This window comes from Diplotaxodon limnothrissa, linkage group LG19 (genome assembly GCF_057381915.1).
Source record: "Diplotaxodon limnothrissa isolate DT_005_m linkage group LG19, D_limnothrissa_male_GT1.1, whole genome shotgun sequence".
Classification (NCBI taxonomy): domain Eukaryota; kingdom Metazoa; phylum Chordata; class Actinopteri; order Cichliformes; family Cichlidae; genus Diplotaxodon; species Diplotaxodon limnothrissa.
Window position 1 is genome coordinate 23,056,520 of NC_140614.1, and position 15,130 is coordinate 23,071,649.

Consider the following 15,130-nt stretch of genomic DNA (forward strand, 5'->3'; position numbering starts at 1 on the left):
ATGCCTGACTGTGCTACCAAGAAATCTGTCAAACAAAAACGTGGTAAATTTATCATAAAATATTGGTTTACAAGCCTCAGAACCATTTTTTTTGGTAAGGACTGAGTTTTAAAGCCTGAGTTTTAAAGTTTGAGCCTAATATAGCAGTGATGTGGCACGAATAGTTTAGTATGAACTGCTTTTGGCTTTTTGAACCATAATATTATGGAAATTTGATTTAAACTTATCATGCTACTTTGATCTGCAAAATTAGACATGCCGCTAGATGTTCTGAACAAACACTCAGATCACATTGCTTCATCACCTTCTTCTTCTTGTGATCTGGCAGTGTGTTTAAAGTGTTTTGTGCATGAGGAAACTATTAAAGCACGTGACTCAGTTAGAAATACAGGTTTGGATGACTGTATGTTTATGAGTGCGAGGGAAGACAGATGAGCTTATCCAGCTTATTTGGTAAACACTCGGTCCACTCATTGTGTGTCATCAGAGGTTGGCTGCAGTTTAAGCCAAAAGGAATATTTACCGTTTAACTCACTTCTGGTGCTTACCCTCAAGCTGGGGAAATAACCGCCAATCGCTGGCCAAATGCTTGTAAAACTGTGGCTGTTGTAAAGCCTGTCTACCAGACACTTTGGAAAGTAATCAGCTGTCATCAGGAGATTCAGCTTTCTGCTTAAGATTTGTTGGTAAAACTGGAAATGTTTGGATTAGAGGAAAGCATGAGTTTAGCAGCAGAAATCAATTTTTGTGTTGATCTGATTTACATATGGACGGGTTTTGAGTTCGGAATAGCTTTCAGGTACTTTTATTTGCCACAGTGTTCACTTGCTTTATCATTTGCACTTCCAGATTTGTGGAGTGGTTCGGTCAGTCAGTCAGCAGTACGTTTACAGTCCAGACATAACCCTGTAATTGTTGTGGATGGCTGCACCAATAAGCTTATAAAGAGATAAAATTAATATTGAGCGCAACCGAGTTCATCTTGTATGTTACTGTTAAATTGCAAATGAACTACAGTAATCTAACTTAAACACAATATTGTTACTGATGTTATTGTTTATATTGCTTAGCTCTTTATAAAGCAACCTCTTAATTTCTTTCCCTATGGTATCAAGGATTTTCCTGGGTATTGGTATCAAGTACTGTGCACGTTATGTGAAAGTTGTCCACCATATCGGATGTAATACAACCACAGGCTGCTACGGAAAGATTTGTGTTCCCCGACCTATTGACACTACTTCCTGGATGTTGCTGGCTTTTGTCGGATGAAACCATAAAGAAGACGCTGAACCAAAAACCTCTGAGTGATTGCTTTGGTTGATACAGACTGCCATGGTTTAATTTCACATCGTATTCACCGCATTGCAAATACTCACTACCTAGTAACTCAGTGATATTAAAACATGAAAAAGTGTGAAAAAGTTTCTGAAGAGACAGTTGCCAGGAGGTCACTGATTGGTCTGCAGGCTGGGGCTTTAGGAATCATTTTCCTTGTGATTGCTGAAGGAACTACTCATAGCTACTCAAAATCAGTCAGAATATTAATTTTTCCCTCACGACTAGTGGTTGCCACATGGTTAGCAGATTAGACTCTAGGCCTGGGTGTCTGTGATTTTTATTTACTTGACCCTACATTGTCAGTATGATTGCCCACAAGTTAATGTCACATGGTTAGTGGTCACATGTCTGCAAAACATCAATACTGGACATGCTAGGGAAAAATCTGTATTCCTTGATTGGTTGGCAACGGTTCACAGTAGTGGTGTGTGATACTGCATATTTTGGTATCGATCCGATACCAAGTAAATACAGGCCAGTATCGCCGATACCGATACTTTTCAATAAATAAGGTGGATGCATGCAAACCAGTAAACAAATGAAAACAAACAAGTACTGTTGAGAAACTATAATACAAAAATTACAATTAAAATTCTCAACAACAACAAACAACAACTGGTGAAAATATAAATATTATGTAAACAACTTAACCCCTCCCCCAAAGCGTCTAAGACTATGTCCACACTAGCCCGGATAGATTTGAAAACGGCGTTTCCGTCTGAAAACACTCCACATCCACACTAGCGTTTTCAGTCGTTTTCACAGAGTTGTGCGTCTACACTGAAACGGACGAAAATGCTTACGTTCTAGTACTGCGCATGCGTGAAACGCAAGAAGATTCTACCTGCCTCATTTCTGTCTGCCGTTTATTTACTTTCCGGCTCTTTGAAACGTCACGGCAAAAGGTCGAGGAAAAGCACCGAGTTTTTTAAATGGACTAACAATGAGGTGGAGTTGTTGCTGCAAGTAACACAAAAAGTACAAAGTTACCAAAGCGAGTGAGAATTAAATAATTTGAAGAAAAGCTATCTGGAGCATGTACAGACTGATATTAATCTTTAATAGGGCTGTCTGAGAGCAAACAAAACAACTGCTGTATAATGCCCTGCGCTATCTTTGTGTAATTGGTCACATGACTGCATCACATGACTAAAATGCATCATCGTTTTTGAAAGTCTGCGTTTTTGAGTGTCCACACTGCGACGGGACAGCTCAGTTTTGAACTGTATGCTTTTTCAAGAGCGCGTTTTTACTCGGGGAAAACGCCGTCTCGGTGTGGACGGGAGGCCGAAACAGAGAGAAAATGATGCGTTTTCAAATGAAAACGCATTAGTGTGGACGTAGCCTTAGTCACGTCACGTGACAGCGCAACAGCTAAACACAAGAGGGGGTAGGGGGAGCAAAGTGTGCCTGTTCTGTGCTGACATAGCAGCAGTGAGTCCGGCGACCAGGCTTCTTTGTCTTTCCTGAAACCACAGCATTGCAAACAAGAGCGGAACTTAAAGTAAAGAATCGATCTCACCAGGCTAGTATCGATCCAATACCAATGCCGACTTGGTATTGATATAATCAATATTTGGATCGATCCACCCACCACTAGTTCAGGTAGTTACTGGCTCTTGCTGGATGAAATCAGACAAAAGGTGTTGTACCAAAAATAGCAGAGATTACCGATAGAAAAGTTCAAGAACTCGCATGAGTTTCACTGTCATCGACAGAAGTTGCCTCATCGACTCGTATACCGTCTCCTTTCATAAAGTTTACAATCTACTCCAGAGTAAATAACAGTGGACACCAGCTGAGGTAAACTGCAGACTGACAGCGCCCACTTGTCACAGATAAACAGCAGCCAGAGTTTTCTGTCCTACTGTTAGGATTATGCACTTTAGTTAGGAGGGGTAAGAAAACAGAATTAAGTTGACTGTAACCTCCAATCTCCGACATCTAGCAGAGATATTACACACTGTACCTTTAAGGTCAGACATAATTTGTGCTTGGAGCCTGCAAGGGTGAAATCAGTTCAATGTCAGATGCATGCAGCTGCGCCATGTAATGACTAGAAAAGCTCAGGCCTGGAGTGCATGTGTGAGGGAGCTATACTGTATATTCTCACTGTTTGTTTCTCATTTCTAAAACACGAGAGTTCAAACTTTTTATTTTTTTGAAAAGTGACTAATTACTCTCTTTCTCATTTTCTGTCCAATAAAAACCACACATTCATTGTTAAATGTTCTTTTTGGCAATGCTGCTAAAACATTCGTTTTTCTGTGAAAAGGTTAATCAATCTCTCACTTACTCCTTCGCTCGCTCTGTTATAAACATATACACACACTGTAAACTCTGACAAACACAAACACACAGTGCGGAGCTGGGTTTAAGTGGAGTCCCGTGCTGCTGAGTGTGTTTTTTCTGAGCTTTCTTGAGGGGGGAGGGTGCTGAGTGACTACCATTCCGTCATGTTATTGCTGTTTGGAAAGACTGCTTCACGCTCTTCATCTCCTCTCTTGCCAAGTTAGGAGTGTTTTACACATTGACCCACTTTGGTATGGAAAAACATGAAAAAAAAAAATTGACGCGGTTGCCTGTGACATGGCATTTATCTCGAGAGGCTGACGGAGAGTGAAGGAGAAAAGAAAGAGGGAAGGAGATGCCCCATTTGCTATGCGAGGAGTGTAACAGGAAGATTACTGCATTCAGGAATTTGTTTGAGTTTTAACTGTAGACTGGGAAAGTGTAACCTATGGTGGTTGGCAGTTAGCCTAAAAAAAAGAAACTTCTCCATAAGAATTGAAGAGTTTCTAAAATAGCAAATGCAGCTTTTGGAGCCACCAAAAAGCCAAAGTTAATAATTTGAAGGGAGGGCATACATGTTAACAAATGAACGGTAATCTAAAGGAAACAAAACTAGCAAACTTCATTTAAACACACTGACTGAAGTGATCAAAGCAATAAAATCCTCCCTAGAAATGACTAAAATAATACATTTAGTTACAACTGACCTGCCATTCACAGCATTTTTAACAAATACATTTTTTTAACTCTGTACAGAAAAGAAAACTTTAGAAGTCAGAGGGACCCTTCACAAGAGGTGACTTTTAGATGAAAAGTTCAATCAGAAACCTCAATGGGAGTTGGTGGATTTGGAGCTTTGAGGAGGTAAATCCAGAAAGTTTAGAGTTTCACATCTAATTAGGCAGTCCTGGCTATACCTCATTCAGAGGAATTTTTAAATTGGGTGGCCTTCCCACTTCTAGGTTTCCTTTCATTACTTGACTAATTGGATGCTGGACAAATTGAATTAATCTCTCCCATAAGCCTTACATGGCCCCAGGAGTAAAATGCTGTTATCTGACTTAGACAAGTGTTCTCAGTCAGCAAGGAGGGCTGCAGAGAGGTCACCAAGTACACACTGGTGTGCATAAACATTTATTTTCATGAGGAGACTTGTTTGGATCAGCCGCCTTTTTAATAGTTTAACTGTAAAAGTCTGGACTTGATATAAAGACTGTTTAACTTCTTTGTAGCCTATGAAACCTTCTGACATTTTATCGTCTGTCTTGCTGATAAAATTACCTCTTTTCCCCATGTCCATGCATGTTTCATTGTAAAAAGTTAATTTAAACATAAGGAAATGCATAATGGCAACCGGTGCCTAATGCTCACCTCACGTATTTATGCGTGTATTATTATCATTTCTCAGTATTTTATTTCTTTAACTTGTTTTGAGGGGAAAAAAGCGGTTTTAATATTTAATAACTGAGTGGGAGCGTTTAGCTGTCAACTGTGCAAAGTTGATGTTTAACATTGGGAGGCAGGTGAAACGCCTCAGTAGGCAAATCTTTTACTGTGAAACCCGTTTTTAGACGGTTTATCTTTTACAGTTTTCTCTGTAATGTAATGTAGTGGCCCTTGTGATCAGTGTTAACCATAAGTATTATAAAAGAAAAGAAAATTAATTGTAACTATGACATTTTGGGATCCTTAAAGAATACAGTCATGTAAAAAACATTTTCACAGTTATCCAGTCCTGTGAAAAATGAAATGCATCCTTATTCCGTACATCTCCAAGACCACGGAGATCTTTGGTCATAATGTGCAGCACCATAAACACAGCATATCAGCACAGACATCTCATACTAACTGTCAAGCACGGTGGTGGAGGGGTGATGTTTTGGGTTTGTTTTGCCACCACAGAACCTCTTGCAGTTATTGAGCCCAATAGATCTATCTTACTGACATGAGTGCAAATGTTTTAAAGCAACAGAATGAAAATGATTTTGGTAGAGGCGAGTCTGGGTTGGGAATGGAGGAGAATCTCCGATTTAGATAATCAAGCCAGCTGGCTTGAAATACAATCTGTGGGCTCAGATTTCTGTCACTTGGTTTTGGCAGCAAAAGCAAACAGATCTTTAGTTGTGACATATCTGTTAGCTGCCTGGGAAATGGATGATCTGCTGTCTCTTGCCTGCTTTCATTTTATCTCCACCACTCTGTTATCAGTCCCGCATGAATTCCCATGAGGGAAAGACACAGTCAATATAAACCTAAAACAAAATTACCTACAAGGTTTTGCCTGCGAGTGTGTGAGAGACACACACTGAAGGATGAATCTGGTAACATTATTATCAGCATATCCTTTAAAAAGAGTTAAACAGCTGGGTTCTCAAGTTTTACATTACACAAATGGGAGGTGCATTTGTTGGAGACTATTTTCAGTTATGGATTGGCTACCCTATAGAGTATTTATGACAGTAAGACATGTATGTGGGTCCGACTCCAAATAAACTACCCAGTGCAAAAGTGTGGCTCACTGATGTGTTTTTCTGGGGTCATATCTTTGGCCACTAAGGCAGTAATTGCTAGTCAAATTAGTGTGGATTTAAAGGATTGGGAACAGTGTCGTTTATCAACTGCTTACTAGTTCTTTCTCTAAAGAATAACTTTAGAGAAACAACTGCAAAATTTAATTTCCAGCTTATCTATTTTAAGAATTCTCAGCAGCACAAGGTGATGTGTTGCACTGTGGGCTGACCGATTCAGAATAGCTAATATAACTGTGTCACTCCTGTTAAGCAACTCGGACTTCAGTTGGACTGTTCCATAACTAAACAACCAGAGCTTAAATAACAGTTCCAGATTACACTGTCTGTATCCATATCTCAAGGCTTAAGGTCAGTTTGTTGCCATCAGCTTAGCCATTTGATTATATAGACTGACTAATCAAATCAATCCAAGCACTCGGTTTATTTTTATCGCTGCAACAGCACAGACTGTTTAAAAACTGTATTCAAAAGCATTCCTGTTCATTTATCATTGTCACTCCATATTACTTTGATCAAACTAATTTATGACTGTAGTTCTAGCGCCTTATGTGTACAATTTGACTTTCTGTAAAGACCACACAGGAGGGTTTACATTAAGAGTGTTTGCTAGATTTTACTTTAATCCCATGACCCACAATCAAACAACCAACTCCTTCTGTCCACTAAACACGATGAGGCATTTCTTCAGGCACAAGCCAGTGTGCTCCTAATGCTGGTCCTAAGCCTGGATAAATAGGGAGGGTTGCTCGAGGAAGGGCATCTGGCATAAAATCTTTGGCAAATCAAACATGCAGATGATCAATAAGAATTTCATATGAGTTAGGTTAATAATGACCGCCTCTTGTGTTGTTGGCCGGCTTGGGCTTGGTGGAAACCGTCCGACTGTTGGCTGAAGACAGTGAAGAGAGAGAAGACACATTTGGAGGAAACAATAAAAATGGAAAGAAGGATCCATGAATTTATGGGCATTTAGATGGTTAGTATGACAGAAGGGGGATGACGGGTGATCTACTGTGGTAACCCCTTAACTAACCAGCCGGAAGAAGCGTAAATAATTAATACAATCTGAACCTTTTCATTGGTCCGTGTGTTGCATGCTTTCTGCTGAAACTTGTGTTGAAGTATCGACAAACTGCATAAACTGCAACAATGTTTCAAAAACTAAATCAAATGTTCCAAATACTCAATCAGTTAAAAATGTTAAGCACTCCCAGAGTTCTTATCCTTTTAGAAAAGTGCTATTTTCCCAGAACTTCCCAAGGTAGAGTTCCTTCGAAGGTTCTTTGTACCTGTGAAAACTGTGTGGCAGAGAAGTCCAGACTGTGACCTCTGCAGTACTTTGCCATTACCTAAAGTCCTTTTTAGCCTCTTCCGATTCCGTTTTGTTAAATAAAGACAAGTATGGGTTGAGCTTGACTCATGATGAAGGCTTTTGACCTTGAGGTGAGCAGTCATCCAACCACTAACCATCAGTCTCCACCCACATCTCCCATTGCAGATGTGCTCTGGCTTTAGTGAGTGTTAAGCCGGCTGCGGGGAAGTGTTCAAATGTTGTGAATGTTGGATTCTGGGAATCAGGGGGCCTTTGTCGAGGTGATGAGAAGGCATAAAGGAAGATTGAGAGAGACAAAGAAAAGGGGAACAAAAATTTCGAGAGGAATTCAAATGCATCTCTCAAGCAGAGTGAATCCATTAGTATGTTTGTTCTCCTTTCAGCAGGGTCACTGACCTCGTAAGAAAAGGTGTCCTGTGTATTCTGTGCAAACACTTCTCTGTATGTGTGTGTGTTTGAGAGAGACAGTCCTTGCAGATGTGTGCATACTTGCAGGATGGACAGTGTTTGCCTTTGAAAGCATGAGTATGCATGCTTGCACAAAAGGTGACGCAAGCTTGTGCACACACCCTAGCATTATTCCATCACACTTGTGTTTGACCAGAAGTAGTAGAGTGAAAGATGTTCAGCCTCGTCTGAGGGCCTCTCAGCTATGACTGCAGTATGCCTATGTCCTTTTGCTCAAGGTGTAATTCATTGTTAGATGTCCTCAGACTTTGTTGAATCCTCATTACCCTTTATTTTACTTTCTCTGCCACTTTCACTGTCCTGTTACTAATTCTGAAATGTCCCATCTATTAAAATGCTTTCCTATTATAGCTGCTCTGTTAAAAATGTCTCACTACATTCATCTTTTAAATGTCTTTTCAGTAGTAGTAGTGATTATTAAGGACTAAGTGTGTTACTTTTGCACACTCTTGCAGGTGTTTGCTTGTATACCAGGCAAACTTCTAGCTTGGAGTTACATCCGTACAACAAGGCCTGTATGATCTGTGTTAATAGCACCTGTAGATGGTTTTTAATCTTTAAATTAAACATAACTTTTCACAGAGGGCAAGAAGTCAACCTTTAACTTAGTGAGAGCCTGGGATTTTCCCTTGACCACCCAAGCCTTCAACCCACTTCCTTGGCAAACAGAGACAGCTGACCCAAGTCAGAAACCATTTTAACCTCATCTTTTGTCCGTGCTTCAGATGCAGGAGCTGGAGCAGAGAGTGACCGAGGCTGACCAGCGGGCTGAGCATGCTGAAAAACAGGTAGATGGGCACCATTTCAGCTTATACTTGACTCACTGTACTCATCTTTAGTAGGTGAACGGTGTCTGTATATTATTACAGCAAAAGAAAATCCAGCCTGACCTGACAGTTTTTTTGTAAGCCTTTAATGGGACTTAATAAAAGGATTGTGTGGTTTTGGGATTACAATCCTCATAGATATCACACATACTCAGCCACTTTTGGTGTCAGGTTTAATCTCTAATTTGCTGTCATTACTGTCTGCTCCAGGTGTTTTCCCCAAGTGGTAATTTAATGGCACCATTTCTTCTCTTTTTTTCTTTTTCTTTTTTCTTGTTTTTAAAAAACGATAAATACCTAAGAGCTTAGAAAACTGTTCTTTTGGCTTTGTGTAGTGCCCATCAAAATTAAACAACCACATAAATTTGAGCTGTCTTTTGGCCCTGCGTGTGCATTCACTCCTCTAATTATGTATTTCAGATCCATGTCATGGAAGAGAAGCTGAAGTCTGCAAACATACAAACCAATGAATCCGAGAGCTCGCTGTACAGAAAGTATCAAGAGCTGACCAATCAGGTTCAAGAGAAAGATGCTGTAATAAAGAGATTAGAGATGCAGCTGGAAAAACAGGTATGTCTGGAGCCATCAGATAAAGAACAGAAATGTCCATTTATGTTCATGAAGTGTATGTTGAAAAATTCCACAAAACCTGTTTTCTCTGGCTTATAGATCTTAGTCAGAGCCCAGGAGGCAAAAGTCATTGAGGAGAAGGCTGCCAAGATTAAAGACTGGGTCACCTTTAAGCTAAGAGAGGTAACATATGTATGGATGCATCCCTAATAACTTGTTTATATAGTTTATTAGTAGTAGTAGTACATTGACTTAATGTTAATTATGGTTAATGTCGCATATATGCTGAGTTACAGATGGAGCAAGAAAACCAGCAGCTGAAAATGGCGAACCTGAAGCAGACAGAACAGATAATGTTGCTGCAAGACAAACTGCAATGTGAGTACTGTGCAGGTGTTTAGAGACTATAAACTATAAAAGTCAAAGTAGAGAAACACTTGAGATCTCAGACTTCAAAATATAGTGGCGTTGTCTTTCTTTTCTAGCCCTCTTAGAGAAACCTACATCCTCTGCATCCCCGGCCACTTCCCCGGTAATGGATACACACCTGGTGCCCAACAGCCCCCTATTTCCTCCCAGCTGCCCTGGCACACCACCTGCCCAAGATGACAGCTGGAGACAGACAGGTTCCCGCAGGGCCAGCTCAAACATCAAGACCCCACCAGCAGGTGTGCTGTCCTTAATTTGTATTATGCTGGGATGGGGAAGGAATGCAAGCTGGGCACATCGCATGACCAGGTAGAACCAGTAACAATGGGGGGAAACTTGAGGCTGATTTTAAACCATTACAAATTCAGATGGGTATCCAAAATGTTTATTGCTGCTTATTAGTCCAATATAAAAAAAATCAAAGAGTAATTTTTAAATAATATGAATAAAATATTGTGAAAAAGTCTTGAGACACTCCTCATTTCTTTATATTATGCTAGGGAAATGGGTCCAGTGATTTATTAATACATGGAAACACAAATGGAACTACAGTGTTTACAATTCTAACAAGCTTGAAAGTCTGTATTTGGTATGACCACCTTTATTCTGCAACACAGGCTGAACTCTCTTAGGCAAGCTTTCTTCTAATGTGCTAAATAGCCTTCAGGAATAGTTCTCCGGGTTTCATGAAGGACATCCAAAGCTCTTCTTTGGATGTTTGTTGCCTTTTGTTTTGCTCTCAGTCTGGATCCCACACTGCTTCATTGCTGACACGATGATGGTCTGACAAGGCCAATCCATAACTTTTCAAATACTGCTCATCTGCTGGAGATTTTATTTAGGTCTACCACTTCTTCTTTTGTTCTCCACATGTTGTTTGCTCAATTTCTTTTAATCACACACTGCACACGATGCTGAAATATGCAGTTTTGGATAATGGCTATTTGGGAATGACCTAGTTGGTGCAAAAATACTGTTTTATGCCTGTCAAACTGTTATCTTTGGCATGTCATCAATTCAGCTAAAGAAATTGGTGGAAATTATGTGTTTTTGTGAGTGGCTGACAGTAACAAATTGGCTAAGGATACAATTAGAAATTGGTGTGTTGCTAAGTTGTCTGTTCCATGTTGATACATCACTGGCTCATCCCTTGGGTTAGGCGCCTTTTTTTTATGCTTGAATGATTCATAGGCCAGAGTTAGGTGAGTTAACAAGCCAATGAATCATTCTTCAGGACTGGAATGATAATGAGTGAAAAAGCATCCAGTGTCCCAAGAAAACCTTTAAAACACCATCAGAAATCCCAGAAAAGTATTGCTCAAGGCCACTTTGAAAAATTACAAGAAAGTCTAGCTCCTTGAAGCGTGGCACTCTGTGATAAACAAATGTAATAAACCATTTTTATCAGCATTCTCCGCTTCTTTAATAGGCTGTCTCAGATTTAATCACACTCTTGTATTTCCTCAGATGTGAAAAGGACTCCTGAACAAGTCAGTAAAGGGATTTGCCTCGGAGACCTCACTCATGATCTTCTCTCTCAGAGTCGGAGCAACACTTCTGTTTCCATCAGTGCACCAGAGCTTACAGAGGGTCAGGCAGGGTCCTCTGACAGAGACAACTCATCTGATGAGCTCAATAGCAAGTTTCGCTCTCAGTGCCTTCATTCGTCCTCATCCTCTTCATCTTCATCTTCGGCCTACGAGATGGCACATGGATCAAGTTCTCCAGAGTCGTCTTTTATAATGGCACCCAACAGTGTGCTGCTGTCTCGTTCCCCCTCCACCAGCAATCCCTTTCCCAAACCTCACCAGCCACTGGGTAACCAGTCAGGCACCAGCATGACGCTACCTAAGGTACGGACTCCCCTCACCCCCAGAGACAGCATCCAGCTGGTCAAGAAGCACTACAGCCAGCCTCAGCCCAGCCTGGACAAACTCCACCACCTCAATGTTAACATAGACATTATGACACCTTCTTCCACCTCCTCCACTCTTAAGAGCGCAGGCACCACCTCTTCACCTTTCTCTCAGGTTGTGGAAGAGACCGACATTGATGATGGGCTCCCAGACAGCATGGATGGAGTAGTGGAGGGCCCAGCGTCAGATGAGCTGTCCCGGGATGGGGTTTCATTTGTGGGGCTTGCAGAAGAGTTAGACCGATTAGATCCGGAAGTTCTCAAACCGCCAACACCGCCTTTACATCGATTCCCTTCGTGGGTATGAGAGACAAGTATTAAATATGCAACATATGAATGCTTCTTGTTTTTTGTTGTGTTTGTTTGTTTTTTAATGCATGCATTACCTTAATTTTCTTAATGTTTTGCAGTATGTCACGCTGTTTCCTTAAAGATTTACCAAGTGCCAAAATACCTATCTGTCTCTTTGAAGGTGGTAGTCATGTTTAAGTTGAATAATCATGAATATTTCTGACTGTGTTGCTTTCTGCAGGAGAGTCGGATCTACGCTGTGGCTAAGTCAGGAATGAGAGTGTCAGAGGCCAGTCTTGGAGGCAGAAGCCCTGGACGAGGTGAGTCCCCTGCACCCAGAAGCAAGAAGCTAGTCATCCACTCAGTCATCAAAACGGTTATACTATAACAAGGAATTAAAGTCTGTAATCAGGATGCCAGAAAAAAGATTTTCTCCACTATAACATTGGGTTTGTGCTCATTGTTCTGCATCTGTGTCTTCAGCTTGGGTGGTGGTGCTTCTGTTGTGGGAAGTGAGTCAGTACTGTGAAGAGGCATGTCATTCAGCTGATGCTTAAGCTGATGTGTGGGTTGAGCGGGGTCTGTTTGGATCTGTCATTGCTGCTTTTGATGTCACTTCCTTTGGCCTGAGGCTCCACACACCTGTGCAGGTGTGGGCTGATCTCCAGGAGGACTGCCCCCTCCCTACCTTGTCTTTATTTAGAGCCTTGGAGGGGGGGTATATAGAGAGGCTGCTTTTTAATCAGCTGCGATGAAAGGATTTGGTCTGGGTGTAATTATTGCTGCAACATCATCCATTTTGTCAGGATGCAGGAGCTAAAGTTTGACAGCACTTGGACGATTGAAATTTGTAACTGCTATGTACATGCAGCTGACTGCCAAATCACTGTTATGGATTAAGTTGCTGCTTGCTCAGCTTTTTCAGCTTCCAGGCATGTTTTTCTCTTAAGCTGCATCAGTGGCAGGCAAATTCAGGTATCCACCCAATTAAACCATGGGAAGTAATTTTTTTAAACTTTGTTTTACATGAAGATAATTTAAAAATTTCCTTTCAGTGGATAGAAAAATGTGTAAAAATGGATTTGTCCTGACTTGTCTTACTTTATAGTAGAGTACTTTTTACCTTTTAAAATGGTAAAATGCATTAAAAAATGTTCTTAGTGTGAAATGAAGCACAGTTAAAATACATATATTAATCAACATCCTGACAATGACTGATGTGCTTTATTAGATTTGCTAAAAGTCCTGGTCAGGGGCAATAGATGGATTCTGGTTGACAAGAAACATGCTGGCCTTAAAACACTGCTCATTCGTCTTTGACGTTTGCTGGTGTTGCAGAAGGTTACCAAACTTTGGAGTTGCAGAAGGCTAACACAGCTAGCACAGATGTGTGGAAGTAAGAGTGCATTGAAACAAAGATGGCAAGGGAGCAAAGTTAGGAGGAAAACAAAGCTGAATATTATTATTTTCATTGTTATTATTATTATTATTACTGTAATTATTAGTTAACCAAAAAGAGACAAGTTGCTATCATGATCAAGTGAAGGAAGAGAACAACAACAGTTAGAATAAAGTTAAAATGTCTAATGATACACAAACAAAAAATCTTTATCTCCACTGAGCAGATGTATACAGCCAAGACACTCTGCCACTGTAGCTGTCCACTGTCTGGGTTTATCCATATGATCTCATTGCTGATTGGAGTCAGCTGCCAAGGGGAGCGCAAGACACACCCACTGGGGCAAAGTCACAGCAGATCCTGCTCGGCCTGTAACGCAGTATGCTGAAGTCCGATGTTGTCGTTAGAACAGAAAAAAATGATTTATTTATTAATTTTTTTTGCCTGTCCCATTTGGTACTTTAGCCGTCAGAATTGTTGTCTGAAGGCCAACGAGGATACCCAATGGATTTACTTTACCAAGTGGATCATCACGGCCTTGCCGTATTGGTCCATTTGATCGACCTTTGTTGTTATTATTTATTTTATTTTATTTTCAGTTGTTACAGACGGGAGACACATGACTAGGGGATAGGAAAGGGAGAAAGAAAGATGATGGAAAAAAACAGAGGGGAAGAGGGACAGTGAGAAAGGGCACTTAAAGAAGAAAAAAAACCTCCTGGATCACCTGTTGAGAGAAAAAGCTGCAGGAGTGTCTTCATGCACTGTTTTCTTCTAAAGAACTGACGAGCCAGAGGAATCATTAATTTAAAATAATAATAATAATAATCTCAAACAATTGGAAGATACTCGGTTGTGTCATGGCTAATGTGGCTAAAATCGATTTTGATTGTAGCAAAGGACTGCTGGAAAATGTTGGAGACTCTTTTGATACTAGCAAACTGGATTACTGTTTTTTCCTTTTACTTTACTCACTGTCCTCACTACTGTATACTGTATTCTGATCATAGTTTATTTAATCCCAGTTAATCTACTCATAATTGTGCATTTTTTTAAGTCTTTTGACACTTAGAAATAAATGACATAATCATTTCTGTTGTGAGCTCCGGTAGATTTTCTTTGTACACAGGCTGTGATTGGCTGACCTGTGCTCCTGCTGGTTCCGAGGTTGTTTTCTGCTCAACTATATTTTACAACCCATACACGCATGTGACATGAGCCATTATGGCTACTTGGATATAAGCTTTAAATTTCCAAATTACATAATGTTACTTGCTGTTTAGTTCTTACCTTTTTAAAGAATATCTTCCTCTTGTGTTTTCTCTTTTTTTATATATATCTTTCTTTATTTCAGACAGTAAAGCTATCACACAACTAATGTTTCATCTTCCTGGATAATACAGACACTGTATCCTTAGCTAGCAGACAGCTGCATGGAAAACGTTCACGTGTCATAAATGTGTACGGCGGAATCATGTAGCGATTTAAATGTCTCTGTGGCATCAGCTAAAATGACCACCAATTTGCAGATGAAACCACTTTGTATTAAACGAACTTAAACCACCAATTAGTTACTCATTAACTGAAGGTGCCAGAATGGATTTCTGTATCATTCCAACCCACTTTAACCCATGGTGGGCAGCAGATCTGCAGTTGGTTACATGCACTGTTTTCCCCGCTCTCTCTCTCACTCAAAGACCTCTTCGTAAAAGTGCCGGTGGATTTGAACTTTTTATT

The 15,130-nt window shown here is 40.4% G+C and overlaps 1 protein-coding gene across 1 annotated transcript in view; it reads left to right on the plus strand.

Moving 5' to 3' along the window:
- The window catches only part of plekhh1 (pleckstrin homology, MyTH4 and FERM domain containing H1), a 32,942-nt gene that overhangs the window by 6,226 nt on the left and 11,586 nt on the right, over window positions 1-15,130 (plus strand). The window contains exons 3-9 of the mRNA XM_085342339.1: window positions 8,688-8,750; window positions 9,210-9,359; window positions 9,459-9,542; window positions 9,656-9,737; window positions 9,845-10,027; window positions 11,256-12,004; window positions 12,236-12,314. Coding sequence (XP_085198465.1) covers window positions 8,688-8,750; window positions 9,210-9,359; window positions 9,459-9,542; window positions 9,656-9,737; window positions 9,845-10,027; window positions 11,256-12,004; window positions 12,236-12,314 — 1,390 coding nt within the window. The remainder of the gene's footprint in view (window positions 1-8,687; window positions 8,751-9,209; window positions 9,360-9,458; window positions 9,543-9,655; window positions 9,738-9,844; window positions 10,028-11,255; window positions 12,005-12,235; window positions 12,315-15,130) is intronic.